The sequence below is a fragment of the Brienomyrus brachyistius genome, chromosome 16 (genome assembly GCF_023856365.1).
Source record: "Brienomyrus brachyistius isolate T26 chromosome 16, BBRACH_0.4, whole genome shotgun sequence".
Taxonomy (NCBI): domain Eukaryota; kingdom Metazoa; phylum Chordata; class Actinopteri; order Osteoglossiformes; family Mormyridae; genus Brienomyrus; species Brienomyrus brachyistius.
This window is the reverse complement of record NC_064548.1, coordinates 14,920,678-14,943,611: the sequence shown is the minus strand read 5'-3', so window position 1 is coordinate 14,943,611 and position 22,934 is coordinate 14,920,678. Positions and strand designations below refer to the sequence as shown.

General features: G+C 39.0%; 2 protein-coding genes across 2 annotated transcripts; one reads left to right on the top strand and one right to left on the bottom strand.

Moving 5' to 3' along the window:
- Positions 1–3,081: 3,081 nt before the first annotated feature.
- On the top strand, positions 3,082–10,944 carry LOC125710118 (uncharacterized). Its single transcript, XM_048979434.1, has 5 exons — positions 3,082–5,214; positions 6,242–6,565; positions 7,543–7,704; positions 7,870–7,910; positions 8,017–10,944. The coding sequence occupies exons 2-5, from the start codon at positions 6,331–6,333 to the stop codon at positions 8,377–8,379; spliced, it is 801 nt and encodes a 266-aa protein (XP_048835391.1). The 5' UTR covers positions 3,082–5,214; positions 6,242–6,330; the 3' UTR covers positions 8,380–10,944.
- LOC125710327 (OX-2 membrane glycoprotein-like) lies at positions 4,778–22,867 on the bottom strand. Its single transcript, XM_048979913.1, has 9 exons — positions 22,839–22,867; positions 22,509–22,625; positions 21,629–21,704; positions 21,011–21,332; positions 20,381–20,707; positions 18,943–19,227; positions 18,066–18,167; positions 5,734–5,871; positions 4,778–4,821 (listed from the first exon to the last, which is right to left on the bottom strand). The coding sequence occupies exons 4-9, from the start codon at positions 21,165–21,167 to the stop codon at positions 4,778–4,780; spliced, it is 1,053 nt and encodes a 350-aa protein (XP_048835870.1). The 5' UTR covers positions 21,168–21,332; positions 21,629–21,704; positions 22,509–22,625; positions 22,839–22,867.
- Between the last annotated feature and the right edge of the window lie 67 nt (positions 22,868–22,934).

Genomic DNA, 22,934 nt, shown 5'->3' with positions numbered 1-22,934 from the left:
TAGATTTAACCTTGCTATCGTACGTGTTAGGGTCGGCACCGACCCGTTTGTAAGTTGCATCAAGGCTTTTTCACTTTGTCAGGAACCTCTATTTAAACTTTTCAAAACTCAGTAAATTATAAATGCTATCTATGGTCAAGATTCTCCCAAGACTTTACACAAAATATTTGCAGTTCCTCATGAAAACAGATTCAGCGCTAGATTTTTGATTATTGGTAGATTTTATTTTTTAAAGCCCTACTTTTGGTGTTATTCAATTCAATTTATTTTTATATAGCGCCTTTCACAACAGAGTTGTCCCAAAGCGCTTTACATGGTCGTGTTGTGATACATGAAACAGAAGTAGAGGAAAAGTAAAGAAATAAATTGAATGAAGAAAGCCAGAAGACGACGGAGGCGAGGAACCAAAAACTCCCAAGTAGGGGGAAAAAAACCGCTGGGGGTCCAAGGTCAACTGGCTGCCCAACCCAACTGAGCATACTAATATTACCGAAAACAGAAAGGCGTAGACATGCTTGCTAAAAGGGAGGTATATTCCGGGATGCTCTTATCCACTAATAGAAGTGACAATTGAGCGTATTTATTGTGTCACACTTACATATGTACCTGCACGGCATCTCAACAATCATTGGATTAAAATGCAGTCGTTTTATAAAACTCTCTGACAATACAAATATATTTAGGAATTTAAATTATATTAAGTGAGTTCTGCGTCAACAATACACTCTTTATATAATATGGATTTTAAGGCAATTCAACACAAGGGGGCACTACGCAAACAATTTATCGAAACCAACGCGGCTGCTGGTTCACGAAAACAAAACTTGTAACTTAATGTAGATTGTCGTTTTCTAAAGATTTTAAATATCATGTAAATTATATATATATATATATATATTTAATCATAAGAAGCAGATTTGATTACATAAACATAGCTAACACTGCAAATATATTTGACGGATTACGAAAGTAATACTAATACGATCGAACCAGATCACAAAAAGCGGTATATAATTAGTGCGATAATAAAAATATCAAAATAATAATCATATTTTTGTATTAACCAAAAATAACTAACTTTTTATTGTACCTCCACGCTCAAATTTGCAATAAATCACTGGGCAAATATTACGACAACAAAGAACCAGTAATACTTAAGTATTATCCGCACCGCCTGGGAATTAATTGTAAACGGAAGCTGCCAACAGTAAATATGTCGCGAACAGTAATCGTGCTTGGGGATCTGTGATGTTTTAAGTCTTGGTTCAGTAGTCCATCGGTTTGCATTTGTCTTTGATCCCATCCTATGGGCTTCATGTCAGTGATTATAGTTTTGGTTTTTATCTTTTACTGACATTTTCTGGCTTACGTTCCCCCTAGCTCCTCCAATCCAACACCACACCTTTTTTCCAGAAATTTCCTCCCATTCAGCATCCCCTAGTCTTGACAATTACCAGCATCGTGTACCGTGTAAAATATTTGGGAGACCATTTGGCAGAAAAGCTGCCAGTACCGTGGGACAATCCAGTTTGGGGTGCTGTCTGTCTGTGTCTCGTTCAGTCTTGAATGAAACCAGTTTCATGAAACATTGTATCCAAGTTTGACAATTACGTGGTATCAGGGTTATAAATCCATCAAATGTGCAAAAAGAAACTGGATGAAAATAATCAGTGGAAGGCTTACAGACCATCTTTAAATATTTATTTCTAATATCACAATGTACTGTTATTCAGGACATTTCATTTGTTTACTGTGTACATTTTAAATCTCTTTGCACTGTTTACTTTCTTTGCACCATGTCTGTTTGGCGCTATATGTATGTTTGTCTTCATACTTCGTACTTGCAGTTATACGTACTAGAATTTCCCTTTTTGGATCAATAAAGTCAATCTGCAGTCGACAGATATGTCAGATCACAATTTTCATCAGAACAAAAATGGCGAATGACCTTTTTGCAGTGTTTGAGGCTCCCAATTTTACCAGATGTGCAAATCTCCCAGTGAAGCAGGGGAATTCACACTAAAGTTGTCTGAACAAGATGCGGGAAAGACTCACAGCTAGGACTAACCACTGCTGCAGCAAATACAGAGTATATCACATGACCCAAACCTCTCAGCCTGTAAGCATTTCTTACTCCTGGACTCTGGTTGAAAGTTTCATATCATCAGAATGCTGACTTCCATTATCAAAAAGATGTCCCACATCATAAATATCACACATTTTTTTTTTTACGCTGAGATGGCGGAGTTGTTTAAGCACTGCTCTCAAGCTTAAATGACCAATTGTCAGTTTATTGTAGTAAGGAGAGTCAGTTAGACCTTCATTTACAATGATAATTGCTGTAGTTGAGTCCATCAGAATAATAAAATATAATGCTGCATTTTCGAGATTTTCTGTCAATTAGACAAATTTAGCTGACTTGTTCATAGAATACAAGACCAATAAAATTTGATGCGGCGGCAGCCAGAATATGAAAGTAAAAAGGACCATAAGCTGCATAAAATACACGATACAGATTATCCGTACTCATGTTGAGCAAGTTCCACCATTTAATCAGACCTAGAGTCTGTTGCACTAGTGAGTGTGGTAAAGCAATGATTTTCCTGTAATTGGCTCTACGTGTGACTTTTGAGAACAACTAAAAGCCGGGTTTTTCGAAAGACTTTGTTACTAACCGCAGTCTATCAAATATGTTTCTTGTTTCAATGTATAGCGCAGAGAATTTATGTGGGGGGAGGGACCGTGCAAAAGTTCTATGAAGAGGGAAAAAACACATTACACCCCAAAGAGGAGGAGTCTTTACAGAGGATGTGAAACTACAAGAATAACATTTACACATTCTGAGCCCAGAGGATGTGGAGAGCCTGGCATATACAGTATAAGGGAGAAGGCTCTTCTCCAGTATTGCCACTCTGTCAGAAACACGCGGTCTTAAACGCCGACATAAGGAACGTGGATGTCAGAGCACATGAGCTAGCCTATAAGAGAGAGGATGGGACTCTGGGCCTGCTGGATCAGCCTGGTTTTGCCTATTGTGGTTCTACATTACCTCTTCAGTGATGCCTTGGGTGAGTGGCTGAGTCAAACAATGAAGAATAGATGAAGACAGGCCATTTTGGAAGTATTACTTCATCGGTGTAAATTGGTTAGAGGTTAAAAGAATACAGAAAGGGGTGACTGTGATGTCTTTATACCATTTGTCGTTCACATATTTTTGTGCATTTATTTCATTTATACAAGGCATGGATTCGTATCGTAAGCAGTTACGCGTTTTCATTTATTAGTGAGACACAGATCATGCTTACCTGTGATTGTAAATCAGGGATAAGATTAAGATTAAGATTGCCTTTATTAGGATACCAGTATATTTCAAGCTAGTTATTTTATGTGACATGTAAAAATACTTACATTTTAAGGTGAATCGTAAAACTGATAAACAACAGCTGAGGATAAGACATATTCAGAAATTGCCCGCATAAGCTGCTTGAAGTCTGTCTTTAACTGAGTGACAGATTCTGTTTGCCTTTGCAAAAACCTCAAAAGGAAGCAGTTTGAGTGTTCTTCTGGAGAGCGGAAATGTGGGCCCAGGTTCTTACAGCACCGAGAAGAAAAAGTCTTTTAAATCAGAAAACAACAGTGATGCATTATGTTACATTGAATAAGGGGTGACTGGCAGTGGTGGATTCAGGCCGTTTAAAGGGCAGGGGCAAAAAAAATCAAAAAGGGCACCTTTTGCATGATGTTTGCCCCTCTCTCGCCCCTACTAGTAGAATGATACCCTCTTTTTGGTGAAGTAGTCTTCAGTCCTGTTTAAGATTATTCAACCAATGTTTTGAGGCAATGTAGATTTTCTTATACATACAGTACAGGCCAAAAGTTTGGACACACCTTCTCATTCAATGTGTTGTCTTTATTTTCATGACCATTTACATTGGTAGATTCTCACTGAAGGCATCAAAACTATGAATGAACACATGTGGAGTTATGTACTTAACAAAAAAAGGTGACATAACTGAAAACATGTTTTATATTCTAGTTTCTTCAAAATAGCCACCCTTTGCTCTGATTACTGCTTTGCACACTTGCTAAACACCTCTTCAAGACTGTTGGAAAACCATTTCAGGTGACTACTTCTTGAAGCTCATTGAGAGAATGCCAAGAGTGTGCAGTAATAAAAGTAATGCAGTAATAAAAGTAATAATAAGCAAATTACCCACTTTTTGCAGTTTAGATTAATTTACTTTAGGCTTTACTTAATTCATGTGACCCGTAAGCAAAGTTTACTTTCATTTACTTTACTTGCAAGTACGAGTATAAATACAGTTTCAACTTTTAATGCAAGACTGATTTCCTTAATAGGTGCATACATTCATTTATATTAGTTAAAATAAACACATTCAGTATTTCTTATGATGATGGAAATCTGCACTGTTGTGCTCCTAAAACTGGAGGAAGAATACATGTAGAGGGTCACAGAATGTGTCAAAAATGAAAGAATCTCTTACAGTACCAGTAGAAAGTCTGACCACTGAAAATCATTTGGTTTTCAATAAGATAATGACCCGCAGCACGCATGAAGGTTATGTATGTACTGTATTGTCTTGTGAAAAAGGAAAGAGATGGAGTGCTGTGACGGATGGCCCCCATAATGCCCTGACCTGCACAATGTAGAGCTGGTTTGGCCTGAGTTGGATCGAGGAGTAAGAGCAAGGAGGCCAGCTTCTGCACAGAACTAGTGAAAACACCTTCGGGACTGTAGGAGAAGCTTTGCAGGTGGCTACATCTGGGGAAGAATGCTGAGAGTCTGCAGTGCTGTCTGCACTGAAGAGGCAAAAATTTTAAATAGCTTAAAATTTGAGAAAACTTTGAGATACTGAACACTTTTCTTGGTTATTTTATTACTGATGTGCATTACTGCATTACCACAAGGAATGTGCTATAAGGTGAAAAGCACAGCTATAAAAGAGACAAATGCTTTAAAAGCAGGTGTGTCCAGACTTCTGACTCGTATTGCATATCTACATACGCAAGTCAACTCTATTGAAGACCCATCATGAGTGACCTTAATCTGTTGGCCGCGTCAGCCTGAGAAGAGCTGCAGGTGCTTCCTGCCATTTCCATGGATTCCCCCTAAGTCTGCTCACCCACGCTATTAACGAGCAGAAACTGCTACGGGACAACAGTTTGCCTAAAGATGAGACTTTTCTACTAAATGTATGTGAAATTCATTATATAGCTCTTGCTCTGATACTCCATGCACTTGTTACTCGGCATTCACTGGAAGCTCAGCCTAGTTGCACATGTCTATTTGGCTTTTAGAGATCTATATGTTTGTAATGTAGTATTTCCCTTACTTGTACTTAGAACATGCTTTTGTCCAGTGCAAAGTAAATAAATGTACAGGGTACGCTGAGGGGATGGACAGAGCATGCACTGTGTCCACAGACTGGCAGGCCTGCTCGGGTGGGGTTAGAACTGAGTGGATGGACAGAGCACGCACTGTGTCCACAGACTGGCAGGCCTGCTCGGGTGGGGTTAGAGCTGAGTGGATGGACAGAGCAATCACTGTGCCCACAGACTGGCAGGCCTGCTCGGGTGGGGTTAGAGCTGGGTGGTATGACTGAATGGATGGACAGAGGAAGCACTGTGCCCACAAACTGGCAGGCCTCCTTGGGTGGGGTTAGGACTGGGTGGTGTGACTGAGTGGACAGAGAAGGCACTGTGCCCACAAACTGGCTGGCCTGCTCGATGGGGTTACAGTTGGGTGTGGTCCAGCCATCCATGTATGTTTCAGGTGAATGCTCTGGGGCTCGGGTGCATCCAGGTGTCGTTGTGGGGTTTCCTTCCAGTTCTCTGGTTTCTCCCCACAACCTAAAAACATGGTAAGGTTAATTGGAGTTGCCAAATTCCTCACAGAAATGAATGGTGTGTGTGCCCTGTGATGGATTGGCACGCTGTCCTGGGTTATTCCCATGCAATTTTTATCAATCCACCAGGTTCTAAATCTGGACCCCAGGTGATAATCATGGATTAATATTGTGGTCACTCAGTCTGCATATATATGCAACAACTTGTTTCAACTAATTTGCACAAGGGTGCACACGTAAGTGATACTTGCATCAGCTCAGAAAACCAATGTACACAATTGGAGAGAAATCAACCTAAATGGAAGGGAGAATAGAAATGGTGGTGTGACTCATGCATTGCGCTTTACTGATATTGCCATTTGTCTGTCATACAGGTGATGAATGCTTTCCCACCATCCGATTGCCACGCAACGTGGTGTGGAGGGCAATCACAAGGGAGAGTCTGACAATTGACTGCAATGTCATGGCCTGCAGGCAAAATATCAGTGTTATATGGTGCAAACTTGACTTGTCAAATATGTGCAGAACCATAAACGAGCCAGATCGAATCCAGTGGAATGCCTCCTACAGCAATGCAAAGGAATGGGTGTCAGGCCTCCATTTTACCAGCACACTGGTAAATGATTCCGGAAATTACAGATGTAAAACTGTAGGCGAGTTTGACTCTATAAGCCATTCTATTAATGTAATTGTCACAGGTAAGTAGTTCATACGCCTTCTATAATGAAATTCCAGCATGCTGAGATGAGGATGATTCTCCTTTTCATTATTGATGTTGTTATTATTAGTTATTATTATTAATAATATTAATAATAATATATATTAACATTAGTATTAGTATTTTCCATCCATGTTCCTTTTATGTTTATCTAATAAGATGAATGTCATCAACGTTTTTTTCGGAACTTTGTTAAATGTGTGTTATTAGTTAGTAGCTAAAACTAGCTTAACCCCCCTGATTTTGTATATTCAGATCTCAGCAGGCCGGGGAAAAAGCTGACCCGCACTGAAATAAAAATGCATATATTCTAAGTTTAAGTCTATGAAGATTAACATAGTTTTGCCCATAATTTCCTACCTAACTCTTTTTTAAAATTAATAATAAAGATACAAGTTAGGTTAAATGTGGAAAAATTGACTGGTTTACTTGTGTGTCTTTCCAAAAAAAGGTAACAAGTCTAATTTTGTAGCTTTCATGGGTCATGAAAATATTTATTAAGAAAGGACTCCTGCTGACATGCTGGAACTCGGAACTGCCCCCCCCCTTAGGCACCAAATGAATGGCCTAGGCCCATGGCTGGACTACGATTAAAAATCAGTCTTGCTAATGCTAAATGTGCCCCATGATAAATTTTGCCCATCAGCCCACCAGGAAAATGCCTAGTATGACATATTAGTTCAGCCCTATCTTGAACAGGCTATAAGGCAAATCAGCAAGACTAAATTCTATAATGACTGTTCTGAAATTCAGAATATATAGAAACTGTTTAAAAAAATATGCTGTGGCAGAAATTACTATATAAAGTTATATACATGTAATCACAGTAAAATTAAGGTTGTTTGTGATTTTATTAGTGCATTAAACCTCAGTAAGTATGAACACATCCCAGAAAAATTAAAGAATGATCATTAATGCAAGTTTTATTTCATTATAAATATTTTTTTTATCTTCCAGATGCTCCTGTAGAGGTTTCAACAAGAAGACCTCAAAACAAAAATTCAACAATAATACTCAGAAACAAAGACTGGCTCCTCTATGTCTATATATCTGTCGGCATAGTGATCTTCACCTTCCTGGTCATGGGAATTTCATGTTTCATTGTGCAAAGACGTCAGGGTCAGAATCCTGTTTTTTTTTCTTCTTGACGTTAATGCCTGTAGACGATGAGCTAATCATCCTTATGGTTAGAGAATCGGACAATGGCTGCTAAACGATTCTTATGCAGTACTTTAGTAAAAGCAGATGCTTTGGTAAGTAATGTATGTCTGTTTTTTTTCCCAGGATCAAAGCAGTCAGCAACAGTCCTAATACCCCAGTATCAGGTAAAACAGCAACCAATTCACATTCTTCAATATTACTAAATAAAGCATGAATATTTAAATGTCGGTGACCAGTATGGAGTCTGATTAATTTTAAATCTGGTTACAGCATGAGGAAGGGGAATCCTGTAAAGTGGCACCCCAGCCTGAAGTCCCTCCCCGAATGAACAGTCTGCGCACACATTCCACCCCCACCTCAGAGGTCCCTGTTTATGACATCCCGACTAACAGGAGAATGTCCCAGAAAAGGAACACTAAGGCCTCAGTCCGACGCCCTCTTGCCAGGACCTGCACGCCCGATAAGGCCTCGGTTGGACTATGTAACAACGAGAGTGCCGGAGAAACACCAGAGTTGAATCATGTTGTTTATGCCACTCTCAATCACCAGCCTGCCCAACAGGACCCTGACCCTGTGCGGACCTCCCGCTCTCTTTTTGAGACATGTGAATATGCCCCCATTCGTGTCCACTAAACCCTGCATAGGTCTGGATGTGTGCAGGTGTTGTTCTTGCTCCTGATTGGTCAGCATTACTGGGTTGCTTCAAAGGAATCCAAAGTTTGCTGGAACTGAATGTATTCTTCTGGAAAAAAAAATAATGTTGGTGTTAATATTAAAGTAGTTACTGAGGGGAAAAAAACAAACAATTTTCAAAATTCTAGTTTCCTTGTTTCCTTTTCAATATACTTATTGTCAATTGTCTGAAATGCTGTGCTCCAAGAAAAAGAAGTAGTAAAATAGGCAGCTAAAATGAGTTAATCTAATCCAGACTTCAGTTCCAGTTATGGGGGTGGAAGGGTGACAGATATGAGATAAACCTCTGCAAATGATGTTCCCCTTATTACCATCAAGGTGAGATGATTTTCATTCAAGGAATACATGCTAAAGTGAGCTTGTGAATTTGGAAGTAAGACCTGGGCTGGAGGAATGGTGAAAACACATAGGAACTGGAAGAGAAAATAGGGACTGACATTGGGTGCCGGGGTTTAACAAAACGGGCTCAGATGTCAAGGTCTGAGTGCGAACGCTGGGGCAGGAAGAGAGAAAAAAAAAACAATTCGGTTAACAAGGCAGAGGTGAGCTAAAGATAGGCAGAGGTGAAGTAAATAACTAAGCGTGTTACCAGACTGTATCCTGCCCTGGTATAGTACGTCCTTTTTCATTTTTATAGAATGTAAATAGCGATTTGGATGTGTGGTAGTGGAGGGTTTTTCTGATTTTTGTCTCATTTTTTTTCCAGACCTTACCGATTCTTTTTCAGTTGATGTTCCTTATAGAAAATGTCAGATGTACACTGCCTTAATTAATATGCACCTGGTACCTTCAGATCATTACCTGGCAGCTCAAATTATTCTTCAGGTGGTTTTGTACGTGTGTCAGAAACACACATGCTCACAGCCGACGCAGCAGTCTTAATACGCATTGACTCCTGAGCAGTGTTTCAGGTGAGATGTGAAGAGGTGGATGAGCAAGAGAGTCGGGCAGGGTCCCGTTTTGTCAACTGAAGGTGCCTACAAGCCCTTCGTTTCTGATAAATCCTGCTTCAAGGGCAGCACAGAGTGGTACGTGGGTTGATACATTTTTTTTTCTGAATTTGCAGAATTGTGGTCAGTTGCACAGTGTTCAGCTGAGGTGCAGAAAATAGAGAAACTGCTGTAAAATAATTCAAATCGCAGCATATCATGCGTGTTGCATGGAATTACAAGCCACCGCCTGCATTGTTTGTGAATGTTTTACTAATGTTATTTCACATTGTATATTCATATTGTATGCTTAATTCAAGAAATACGGAATAATCCAACTAGATAGGCTAAAGAGGTTTACTCGATGCCTGCTGTATGTTATTTGGAAGTTTTGAATAGTAGGTTGTAGAGGCATGAGTTCTGATCAAGTGAGTAATATTTTCATCATCTACGAGCTTCCAATTGCCCGATATGTATTTGTCTGGCCTGGTTATTAATCTCAGTCAAAGTACTATCACAGCTACAAAGCGACTTTTAGGTTTTTATGGGAATGTTGGATCTTATAATGTTCCTTATGTTTTTCTATTGAATCATCGTAAATTAAAGAATGTACACTATATAGTCCGAAAATAGGAACATGTGCTCTTTTCACATATCTGCATAACTATGTCGTCCATCTTAGGAGTTATCGTTTGCAGAAGACAAGCCTGGTTAATTTCAGTAGTCAAATTTAAAGTGTACCTATTAAAACCTGCTTTTAATGAGTTATTTCCTCAACCAGCAATCAACAGCATGGCAAACTCTAATGGACATTGTGATCAAAATGCATTTTTTATAAGGATCGTCTCTCTCACACATCTGGTGTAACACTCACACTTTCAGACGCTCACAAGAGAAATCTTACAGCAAATTTATATTATTCAGTTTTAAAATTAGCTGTATCAAAAGCGTTTGGGGTAATTTGCAAACCCCACATACTGATTACAAGGCAATACAACTATTACATGCATGAAAGTATGTGTGCAGTTTCAAGTCGAAAATCTCAGGCCAGCCCGTTCATCAAAGTTGATGAAACTTTTTACCACAGACATGGCATTTAAAAATGTCGCCTTCATAGCTTTTTACCACGGACACAGACAGCTTTGCCACGGGCACATTTGTGCATGTAAGGACAGGTTGACGATCCCTGCCTACCCTCAACCTTTTCTGCTTTGTAAAATTTTTTTATATACCTCCAATGCATTAACAACCTAATGACCTTCATGATTAATGCAAACATTTCACTTCACAGGGTGCACTTGAATTCTGTCATTCAATCAATAACTTCACCTTCATAGCTGTGGAAGGTCATAGATTGCATCTGTACCTATTATTTTATGTTGACAAATCGGCTAATGTGACTCAAGTAGCCTGATTCCATCTCATAAGTGATTTTGTGGTATTTTGTGGTAATGAAGCGGGTGGCTAGATTCATGTAAAAATTCCAAGTTGTAGACTGTAGACCAATCTAATGCGTCTCACATCAGTGTGAGCTTTGATACTTCAGTTCCACATAAAAACTCTCAAGATCATTAAATTTCTCATTGCATTTTTTGATTTTATATCATGGATTAAAAGCTAACCACGACTAATCACAAACTTATGATTTTAATGTAAAGTCCGCATGACAGGTAGAATATCTATCTTAAATTGGCCTTATTTGCCAAGTTTCCATGTTGCCAAGTTTTTGATGAGCTCAGTTTCAGCTCAATGAATCAGTCATGTAAGCTACATCACATGAATGGATACTAATTAAGCTTTGTTTGTTGTCCTGCTATTTGCATTTAATTTGGCCTCAAAATTTGGCTTTGCACCTACTATGGTCACAAGTTGCTTTGGTCATTTTTAATAATCTGCTTTTGTGCAGTCCTGTACCTTTGAAAAAGTCCCGTAACTTTAAAGAAGCTGCAGCATACAATCCTGTGCACTGATGTTCTAATATACTGCTAGTAAAACCAGAAGAGACAAAAGTTGAGGTGCACCAGTTTCAGAGCATGCATTAAAGGAGCACTTTGTTGCAATTTACCTGAACATTACACAGGATATCCGCAGGGCAGATCAGTTCTCAATGAGAAAATCTTCTATATAGAGAGGTCATTGGAGGATGGGTAATGACTAGCAGATATAGGTCAAAATATGTCACCATTCACCATGATTTCTTACTGCTTTTCCTGGAGAGGGTGACAGTAGTTCAAAATATTGTTGTGAATATTTGACATATTTCTAATTACATGCATATATGCCTACAATATTACTATCAGGTAATGTATATATTGCTATGCTCGTGGAATTATTTATCATTGACTGAGGAGTGGATTATTATGTTTCTGATACAATCTGTTAACATATTTATACACTGTTTCAATGAAGGTCATGCAGCCAATTGGCTGCGATGTTCATATATAGCTCCAATTTTATCAAGAGGCCCGGTATGTGTCATTAAAACAGGCTACACCGTCATACCAGCACTAACCACAGTGTATGACTGATGCACAAACTCATTTGGTTTTGTTGTGCTCCGTTTATCAGAACAGGTCATGTTATTCTTTTTTCGTTAGCAAATTACAACATTGATTTTATCTGTCGCGTTGAATGAAATAAAACTCTGCAAGGACCTCAACTGCCAGAGGGTCTTAACACCACTCACCGATGCACTGGGTTTGCTTTGAACTAACCATAGACAGTCTGTTAATCTACTCCATCTCCTTTTGTCTCATTCATCAATGAGCCACTTTGAATCACTGGCCTGCCTTTGGGTAGATTTCTTTTGGTGGTGGAACATTCAAATACACAATGAACACTATTTAGTTTGGGGAAGAAAACCAGCAGCGCTGAGAAATTTTTGATTCTGTTGTTTGGAGACAAGAGCACAGACAGGACTGCTATGATTTCAGCCTTTGCCCCAGAGGGTCTAAACCTTTTGATCAATAGTTCGGCCTATAATCTCAGTATCATGCTAGATACGAGCCTCTCATTCAAAGTACATGTTCATGTAATATTAAAGGTGTGTGTCCTACAGTTGCAAAATACTGGCAAGCGAAGGCACTTAGGTACAGCACACTAAACATCTCGCAGCATATTCAAAAAGGTGCAGCTGCAATTGTTACTATTAGCAGAAAATATGAACATATAACCATTGTTCTAAATTCCCTTCCCTGGCTCTCTGTTAGATAAAGGACTGACTTCAAAAATTGTTTGCTAACTTAAAAAGGCACTAAAAGGTCAACCAGATGTCTACCTTATGATTAATGCTTATAATCCAAATCATCCACTCAGATCACTGAAAGGGGGGGCTTCTTTTTATTCCACCAAGAAAATGAAAAAAAGCGTCCTAAATTATGGAACAGTCTGTCTGACCATCCATTCCTTTTTTTCCTCCCTGTCGGTCTCGATGCTGCCCGGGGTAGCATTAGTCAAGCAGATCCAAGTGTGACATTATGGCTGTAGCCTACATTCTATCGGCTTAAAGAGATCTTTATAGAGAACTGATGGACTTTGACCACAGTTTACATAACACGTTTATAATACATGATAATTTTCTTTGCACTTCCTATTGTTAGCATGCTCGGGGGGGGGGTAGACCACCAAATGTTTTTGTTCCTTTCCACTGTCATCTTTTTTGGGTTTCTTCATTTTCCTCTTTAATGAAAAAGTTAATATCCATGAACTAATAATGTATGATCACACACTATTGTTAAGTGCCTTGGTGCAACTGTGCCATGGAAAGAGCTATATATAAATAAATTGAAATTGAATGAGTTCTGTCAGGGTTTCTCCAATTTTTGCCACCCCCAGTGGTGTTCCAGCTCACTGTCCCTCGTCTCCAATCTCCCAGTCTCAGAGATAACCTAACAATCAGTCTTCTCAGTACTTGCACCTGGTTCTTGTCGGATAACTCTTACCCAGTGTATTTAAGTCTCTTTTCTCAGATTGTCTTGTGCTCCTGCTCATTACCCTGATTTGAAGATCATAGTGTATTTGACCCATGGCCCATTCCTAGATTTTCCCTTTGCTTGCATATTCTGCTTTTTCTTCCGTGCCTGTCTGCATTTGGGACAGAACCCACCCCTGACAGGTTTCTATGTCATAGTTCAGACACAACCACACATCACTAATAATTATTACCAATGAGCTAAACAATGACAAGAGATAAATGTGCGTTTTAACCAGAAAACCAATAGAACATAAATGCTTGTGAGTGTTATAAGAAATTGATGCACAGTGCCCTCTAGTGGGCATTCTCTTTGTCTGGAAAATAGTAGCGCAACGATGCTTTTCCCCTTACGTGAATTGTCATTCCATGTTTTAAAGTCTGACAAGGATACATTCCTCACCGGTCTAACTAGACAGTTAGAGATCATTTCAGACCTATTTGTTATGGGGGAGGGTCTCCTATTAATGTTGCATTATCCAGCCTCACAAACAACTGATGCAGATTTACTAAGGAAGAAACAATGTATGGCACATTTCTAAGCTTGTTCATTGTGTTCTGTGTTGGCAGAATATACATGTGTGTGTGTGAGGTGTATATATATATATATATATATATATATATATATATACACACACACACACACACACACACACACACACACAAATGTATATATATATATATATATATGTATGTATATATTCAAACACATACATATATATAAAGAAACTATATACTACAGCAATCATTATCATGTATGTTATGGGTAATTAACATTTGAACATTGTTCTTGAGTTGGTTCTATGACAAGAACAGAGATTCTGCATCTACTGCCGATTGCATTGTTCTCAGCACTGTGGAGACACTTAGCACAGCATACCCATTTCACAAAACTTTACAGGCTTTACAGAACATGTTGGCATCATTAGAAGAGACTGATACAGAAAGTTTTTTATAGACTGCATCAAGAAGGACAGGCTGAGCACTGCTATCAAGACTGTGTTTCCTTGAAATCATGGTTTGAAAAGCTTCAGAACTATTTTGCACAGAGAGATTGTGGTCAGGTCATTGATATTGTACTTCATCAGTTTGTAATCCATTAATAAATACAGTGCAGTACGACAAACCTACTTTTCATCCAGAAAGAAATTGCTGTGGCAGACATTGTTTTGTAATACACAATTCTGCAGTTTACAAAAAATGCATAGTATTAACCAAGCTTTGCAAAAAACACATAAATTAATACACAAGTTGGTTTTTAGGATTCTGCAGAGTTCTGTCGGTCCCACCTATCGAGGCAGAGTACATGTTGACTCTACGAGCAAAATGGAATGTCATCTTTGGAAACTCTCCCGTTTGGTCGTCATCATGGCTTGTAAGGCAACTCTCCACTTTCTTTCTGATCAGGTTCATAAAAGTGAAAAAAGATTGTTGAATTAGAGTCAATTCTTACACATAATTTTTTTCAATTTAGTAATCTGGTTCTGGTTTTTGAAAAGTCAGATTCAAACTGGGCTGCAAACATTGGACAGTTATTCCAACTATACTAAATTTGTCAGTCAAATCTGACAATTTCATATAAGCAACTCTTTACTGGTCTTAATCAGAAATCATGGAAGGATATTAACCACAAAATCCACATTTCACATTAAAAATATCCCACATAAATGGAAAGATGACAAGCAAAATTAATCATTTGTTCAGTGATTTGAAACAAATCACTCTAGTAATTCTATTAGATGACCTGGTTGACAGAGTATGTAAAACAATATGGTTTGTTTATCAGACTTCATGTACTGTGGTTATTGATAGAAATTCCTGACATAAGCAGTACATGCTACAGAAGTGGAGAACAGGCACGCTTGCAATATCAGGGTGTCCGTAGGGTTTTAAAAAGTATTAAAAGGTAGTAAATCACATAAGCAAAAATTAAGGCCATTAAAAAGTATTAAAAGGTATTACAAGCAAATTTACGAGGTATTAAATTTTAGATTTTTTTAAACTACGAATTGTCCATTTGTGTTTTAAAGGTCTCCTAATTTTCTCGCAAATTATTTTAAATGTAGATTAGGCTCAGTCCTTCATTCATAGATGATCTCTGTGATGCTGACATCATTTTCGGTGGTTGAGCGACGCCTTAAACAGTTTGCGCGCTGTACATGTTGGATGCTTACACTCAGAAAAGCAGGGTGCATTCGACTTGGGCTTAGGTCTGTCTGCAGCTGACGTGCCGTGGAGCAAGATCTGCCATCGGCTGCTGGGGTGGAGTATAAACATTAGGCTAGAGTTGGCTACTTATTCGCAGCTCCGTATTCGGATTTTCTGGTCCACCTTAAATGCTTCACAGCCCAATACAATGACGCGATTGTGCCTGTAGTGGGACCGTTTTAGTACCTTAAACCTCTCTGTGCCAGGCTAATATCAACTTCTCAGTACACGTCAGGTACCCCACTATATAGAAAAGTTGACATTGTCCTGGCCCAGACTGATTTACTGTTTTAAAAATCCGATGGAAACAGGGTGTGTCATGCTATAGTGCACAAAGGTATTATCTATTATCTTCTTCAGATATTATCTCTTAAAAAATATAAAATAATATAAATATAACTTCCCTTCCCTCAGTATTGCTATGTTATATTAGAATGGACAACACTGAGTTGTCTAAATAATGTTTCCCAAACTGGTCCTCAGGGAACACTAGACAAAAAACGGTCACTGTCTGGCAGGAAGGGAGCAAAGAATCGGTCAAGAAGCAGTGATCAAAAACCACATGGAAAACATGGTCCTTGTACTGTAAGAATTTCAATAAAATTCTTACAATATGCAACAATTCCGATGAGGAACTGAAGGTGTATAAAACTTTTTATATAGAGGTTAAATAGTTAGAAAATGTAGAAGTTGCAGGAAGGAAGGACATGGTTCTGCCTTTTCCATGTTGCTGTTGTTCAGCAAGAAGCTATTCTTGTCTTGGCATAAAAGTATTTACATTGCATTGTTACTGTAGCTGGGTGCTCTGAGCAGAGCGAGTGGGAGAGCAGTGTGTGGTATCAATGAGTGTACTGTCCAGACCTGGCCCAGTGCCCTGTCCAGCTCACTCTAACCGCTTTTCACCCTAGTTGGTTGTACCTTTCTTGCAGCATTAGTTTTATTTCAGTTGGGTCACTATAGCTGAAGAACACTGAATTCAATAGGATATCGCTGTTTAAGTTAGAACTCAAAGTATTACATCAACATCGCATTTTATAGAACCACTCTTTATTACATCAGTTCATTGAAAATCTATTGGAGATTTTATATATATATAAAAATAATCAACCTATATCGGGTTATAATACTCCTTGATGACCTGCTGACCTGCATAGCAAACACAGCAGTAAGGCTCTATTGATTTGATTTTAAAATAAGAGAACTGCCCCTATATGAATTTGCCATTTACATCTTTAATTGCAGAAAGCACAGTATCCTACAGTGTGGTCTGACACATCCCAGTTCACGTACCCATCACACCACAGTTGCACCCTCTCTGTGCACAGCGTTAGAATCTGTTTATGTCACAAAGCCTTTCACTAGTACCTCAGTGGCACCCTCTGTTCAGGAGAGTGAATGATCAAGAGCGTGGATGCCATAGTTTTACGGATAAATGGAGAAAGCTCAGTTTGTAGCCAAAATTCTTAAGTTCCATCCCTGAATGTTTCTTCATTACTTCTTTGATTGGTTTTGGGTTGATTTGTTTGTTTGGTTTGTTTTGCTTGTTGTTTTTTTGCTTTGTTTGTTTGTTTGTTAGCTGGTTGGTTGATAGGTAGGTAGGTACTTTATTGTCCCCACAGAGAAACTATTTTTCAGCCAATGAAACATGCCAGACGTCACTGGCGGGACAATACAAACCGGGTAAACACAAGACATTTCAACCCATTACTATGATTAGGACTGCATTTCTTTGGGAGAGGAAAAAACATTACTAAGGTGAATGAAGACAATAAGAGTTTTATGGGACATTGATTCTGAAAAAAGTCAAAACAAATCTGTGATGCCTACAAAACAAAGTTGATGTCGTACAACGGTTTGATTCAGCCATACTGAATCACCAGAATCAGAGTGCTCCATAGCACAATGACCAGGAAAAAGGCGCTGCTTCCTTAGCTGAAGAACTGTGTACTGCCTCTCTTACCGTGGGATGTCCTTCCCCATCACACAGATCACTATTACAAGCCATGCTGACAAAACTCAACAGAGAAGATGGCACTTGGCTTTCCTGTGTGAAGTGAGCGCACCTTCCTGATTAATAAAAGGATGTGACCCACTGTTTTATGTCCTGAAACATCATGACCTACAAGATCCTGTTAAAAACCTGACACATCAATGAATTACCAAAAATAACTTGGATTTGAGCTTAGAAAAACATGCAGTGTTTGTAGGGTCACGCGTCAGGGAATGTCTCATTGTCATTTCGGGCATTCAGACTATATTCTATAGGTTAGGAGACTGTGTCTGTCACTGGAAGGTTGTTGGTATAAATCCCACAGTTGACAAAATGATCTCGCTATTAGTTCCTTGAGCAAGGCCCCTAACCCTGTATCACTTCAGGAACTGTCTGACCCGGCTTTCTCAACTGTATATCACTTTGGATAAAAGCATCTTCTTAATAAAATATATGTTCCTCTTTCTGTTGCTGTCACTGATATGCAGTATGGGGTGGTAATTTAACACAGACAAAACCTTCTACTTACAGTCACTGCGCAGGACGCATTTCCACAGATAGATGCATAGACATAGGATAAGCAGAGTTGCGACTGTTGTCACGCAGATAAGAACAGTAAAGGGTTTCCCAACTGCAATATAAAATCCATGCAATCAGGTTAACATTCACACATATAAAACGTTTTTACATTAATGCAGCGGTTCCATAACCTGTCAGATCTTAGCTCTTTATGTTTGACTTTAGTGGAGAAAACCAGTAAACAAGAATATTATATTCAGGACTAATTTCCATTGAGAGCCTACTATGTAAATGCTAAAACTCAGTTCTTCTGGGGGAGCAAGACAGCACACGATGCCAAATGGGCAGTTAATTCATGAGTCTGAAGGAATATAATACCTTTAATAAACTTGATGGACTATTTTCCAGGGTCATTTTTCCATGAAAATGTATCTATTAAATTGATCTATACATACATAGAACAATTTTTTGTTGTCTATCAAATACTAACAAATCATACATTAAAATTAGATTATAAATAATTCTGGAATTTGGTTGCCCTATATATATATATATATATATATATATATATATATATATATATATATATATATATATATATATATATATATATATATATATATATATATATATATAATTAAAGTAAAAGGAAAAATAAGCCTAATTGCACAACTAAAGATAAGGATCTGAACCAACGTGATCTTTCTTCTTACAACGAAATATGTGTTTTAATATTCTTTACTGATTGGGTGTTTATTGTACTGATTCAATCAATGCTCTTAGGAAACTACGACAATCAACAATCATTCTAAAGTTTAACAGTAATGGGGAGGGAATTTCACATAAACGATTTTTTGTTGTGAAAGAGGCATAAAAGATGCACCCACTCTTGGTGTTCAGGGAGACATAGATGGGGGACTCAAGGCCAGGATGGTAGACCAGGCACTTCACATGCAATTCCTTTAGAAGATCTGCCTTGACAAGCAGAGTGCTATGGACCACCGAGGTCCCGTCCCCCTGCTCAAAGACCGAGGACACAGATGGGCTGAGTGTCCTGTTGTCCTTCTCCACGGCCCACCTGATCTGGACTGCCGGACGAGCCAGCGCTGTGCAGTTTGCCTCAATGATCTCTGGAGATACTGTCCTATAGTTCAATTCTGTTTTGGGCAAAACTACAAAGAGAACGAACACACATTTGATATGTCTGGAAATGACTTCTTGACACACTTAAACTTCATGAATTATCAACACACCAACTGTGTTATTTTATATCTTAGTTGAATTACTGCGCAAAATGTAGTATCACTACAACTACAAATGGAACAAGCTTTTCAATTGGTATGCATCGACCATGGTATGCATATGACACATAGATGAAAGACATTCTGATACTGGACACAATAGAAGGTCTCTGCATACTGCCTATGGAATAATAGGTCCAATAACCAAAGACAGCGAGAAGAAGGAATTACGCTGACTGTTTTCATTTCCCTTTTCTTAAAAAATGGTAACTGCAGGAGCTAGAGCTATACATTTTCTTGGACCTGTGAAGCAAAAAGAACATCAAACATCTGTAAGAAGTTTCACATTTTAAAGATGCTGCACTGGGGGCGGCATGGTGGTGCAGTGATTAGCACTGTTGCCTCACACCTCTGGGGCCCAGGTTCAAGTCTCCGCCTGGGTCACATGTGTGTGGAGTTTGCATGTTCTCCCCATGTCGTCATGGGGTTTCCTCCGGGTACTCCGGTTTCCCCCCACAGTCCAAAAACATGCTGAGGCTAACTGGACATGCTAAATCCGTAGGAGTGCATGTGTGAGTGAATGGTGTGTGAGTGCGCCCTGCGATGGGCTGGCCCCCCATCCTGGGTTGTTCCCTGCCTAGTGCCCATTGCTTCCGGGATAGGCTCCAGACCCCCCGCGACCCAGTAGGATAAGTGGTTTGGAAAATGGATGGATGGATGGATGGATGGAAGATGCTGCACTAGTTATTTTGAGCACCAGACAACAAAATACAAAATTCTCATTCCTTGGTTTTAACAATGAACATTGGGATATTTGATAGGGAACATTTTTGACTGAGGTAATTTTTGATGATTTTAAACTAAAATGCTGCAGGCAGGATTTGGGAAAATGTGTTTTAAAAGAATAAGGTATATAATTCAGATAAATTCTGCAAGAAAATATGACTGAAATCAAATATGCATGAATAAATAGTTGTATGTGTGGATGCATGGCAGAGTGCAACAGTGAAATAAATAATTAGTCCAATAATCAAGTGTGCTGTAGTGTGCTGGGCTGAGAAGAGCCATTTTCCTATGTCCATACCATAGACGGCGAGACAGGCTGTGCCACTCTCCATGTCACCATAGTAGGTAAATTCACAGGTGTAACAGCCCTCATCCTCAACTTTCACTGGCTTGATGTAGAGATTTGTCTCACTGATGCCATTGCTCAGCGTCACATGGTCCTTAAACGGCTCTTCAATAACAGGCTTTCCATCCTTGCTGTTGAAAGCCACGTCTCTCGTGTCCCCCTGCTCCTCTGTCTTCTTCCAGTGGACCTGCTTGACCCCCTCAGAGGGGCTAAACTGGCAGGACAGTTTTGCCGGCTTCCCGCTGACTGCTGTTTTGTTCCCCTCTGTACTCAGATTGGCTGGTAAATAAAAACAATTTTGAATAATTAAAAGACAAACACAAAATTGGCTGAAAATTCATATCCGTGGCTCCTTCTGCTGTGTGGCTGGACAAGATGCATGAGACTCATTTTGTGGTGATGGGTCACAAATGTAGCACCCTACTCAAATGGAGGTCCTAAGTAATACGCCTCTCTGATTACATCTCTGAATAAATATTTAAAAACTGGGAATTGGGGGCATATTTTATCCTTTAGTCAACATAAGTATGCTTTCTGTTTTGTACATCATACAGTATCCCAGGTGTCTTTGAAGGAACTCACCCATAATTTCTAGACAGATGCTTCTTTCCTGAGACCCGCTGGGGTACACGTGGAACACACACATGTAGCAACCCTTGTCCTCTAGGCTCACCTTCTTGACTGTGACACCAGTGGTGTGGAAGGTGGGGCTTTCCAGGGTTACGCTCTGGTTGTCCATGATGCTTGGAAGCTCATCAGGATGGTACACAAACAGGGTCTGATTATGGTTGTCCTGCCACAGAACCTGCTTTAACGTCTCCCCCTGCTCCAGTTCCAACTTGCAGTATATTGTGACGGGCTGATTCTGCCTCACCTTTACTCTCGCAAGGGGCAGTGACCTTACCTGGGCCTCAAAGATAGAACACAGGCTCTGTGGCAGTGCCGCGTTCTTTCCACACATCGACCTCGGACATCAACCAAAACATTTAAAGGTCAATGTTAAGTATGTTAAGTATTGGCTGGAAGTTTTCCCTATAGGGATTAACATTTTATGGTCTATAGTGAGTCTCTGTTTTATTCTTGGCGTGAAAAGATAAAAGATCAGGATAAAACAGATCAGAAATATCCTAAAGAATAACTAGTGATGTTTTGCTGCAGCAGTTCTGGTTCCGTATAACAGAAATAAAGTTTTATGAATACCTTGATTTTCGGACATCGTAATGAGGGTCACAAAAAGCTGCGAGAGTCGCAGTAGGGCAGCATATAACATGTCTGTCTGCAAAGAAAGGACACGCCTGTTCAGTTTGCCTCGTAAATGGAACCTGGGCTGCATTCATTGTTCTACAAGGGCAGGATTAACTTCAGCAGTCATATCAAAAGCATCCTATTTCATTACATAATATTCGGCTAAACTAATTAATAAAGTATTTCCCAATTAAATGCCTGTACTGGTCCTCAGCTTACCAAAAAGCAGCACTAATATCTCTGGAACATAAAATAAAACAAAACAGAAATATATTCTTCCATACAACAGCACCTCTCTTTAAAATATTTATGATATGCAACCACAATAAAGGACATAGCGGTCTTATTTCTACTGAGATATTCAAAAGTAATTCGTTATTATTGTGTTCCCTTTGCTTTTCCGATGGGTTCTGGGTTGTATGCATGGCGCAGTTCAAAACGCCTAAAGGATGAAACCTTGCGATAAACCGCTTTTAAACATCAGCGTTTAAATGTGCGTCATAATTTCCTCGAGTATTAACAAAAACTGCAGATGTAATCAAATCAAGCTAGATAGGAAATAAAAAAATCTTCCATACGTTAAGACTAGCTAAATGTCTCAAATGCGCACAAAATGACACAAAAAAATATATAATTATTATTATTATATTTCATATAATTCACTATTTAAATTAAACAAAACTGATGGATGTATTTGCGATTTGTTTATTCAGTTTTCAGTTAGTTTTTTTTTTACTCAATAGGCTGCCCCAAACAGCGAATAAACCAATAAAGCACATCTTTGTCAGCATACAAGTATAACACAATCCAAAGGTCTTCCCTCCTTCAGACTTACCGGTGAGCGTCTGCCAGCACATGTATAGCGCTCCTTTGACAAACTCCTATTCCGATATAATCTCACGTCCCTGATTTATTGTACCCCAACTCCGGACACGCACCACCCCTCGTCTTACTATAAAGTGGAGCAAAGAAGGAACAGACAAATGGCACGAGATGTTTCGAAAAATAAAATTACATATTTTTAAAGAACCTAAATCAAAATATAGGCTACGACAGTGCCGCGCAGCATCTTATTGGGGGAAACCGCGTAAATTAACATGAAATAATTCGAATAATTTATAGGATATTTACAGCCTATACAGAAAGCATCTTAAACTGCTCTTACCCGGGATAACTAGTGTGAAACTGTTCATATATATATATATATATATATATATATATATATATATATATATGCGCGTTTTCACAGAGCAGCTCACTT

Coding starts and splice junctions, on each gene's coding strand:
- LOC125710118 (XM_048979434.1), top strand. CDS start 6,331: ATGGCCTGCAGGCAAAATATCAGTGTTATATGGTGCAAACTTGACTTG. Junction 7,705..7,869: donor CATTGTGCAAAGACGTCAGG/GTCAGAATCCTG, acceptor TTTTTTTCCCAG/GATCAAAGCAGTCAGCAACA. Junction 7,911..8,016: donor TCCTAATACCCCAGTATCAG/GTAAAACAGCAA, acceptor ATCTGGTTACAG/CATGAGGAAGGGGAATCCTG.
- LOC125710327 (XM_048979913.1), bottom strand. CDS start 21,167: ATGGACAACCAGAGCGTAACCCTGGAAAGCCCCACCTTCCACACCACT. Junction 19,228..20,380: donor AGCCTGTCTCGCCGTCTATG/GTATGGACATAG, acceptor TTCTCTTTGTAG/TTTTGCCCAAAACAGAATTG. Junction 5,872..18,065: donor ATGCGTCCTGCGCAGTGACT/GTAAGTAGAAGG, acceptor CCATGTTTTTAG/GTTGTGGGGAGAAACCAGAG.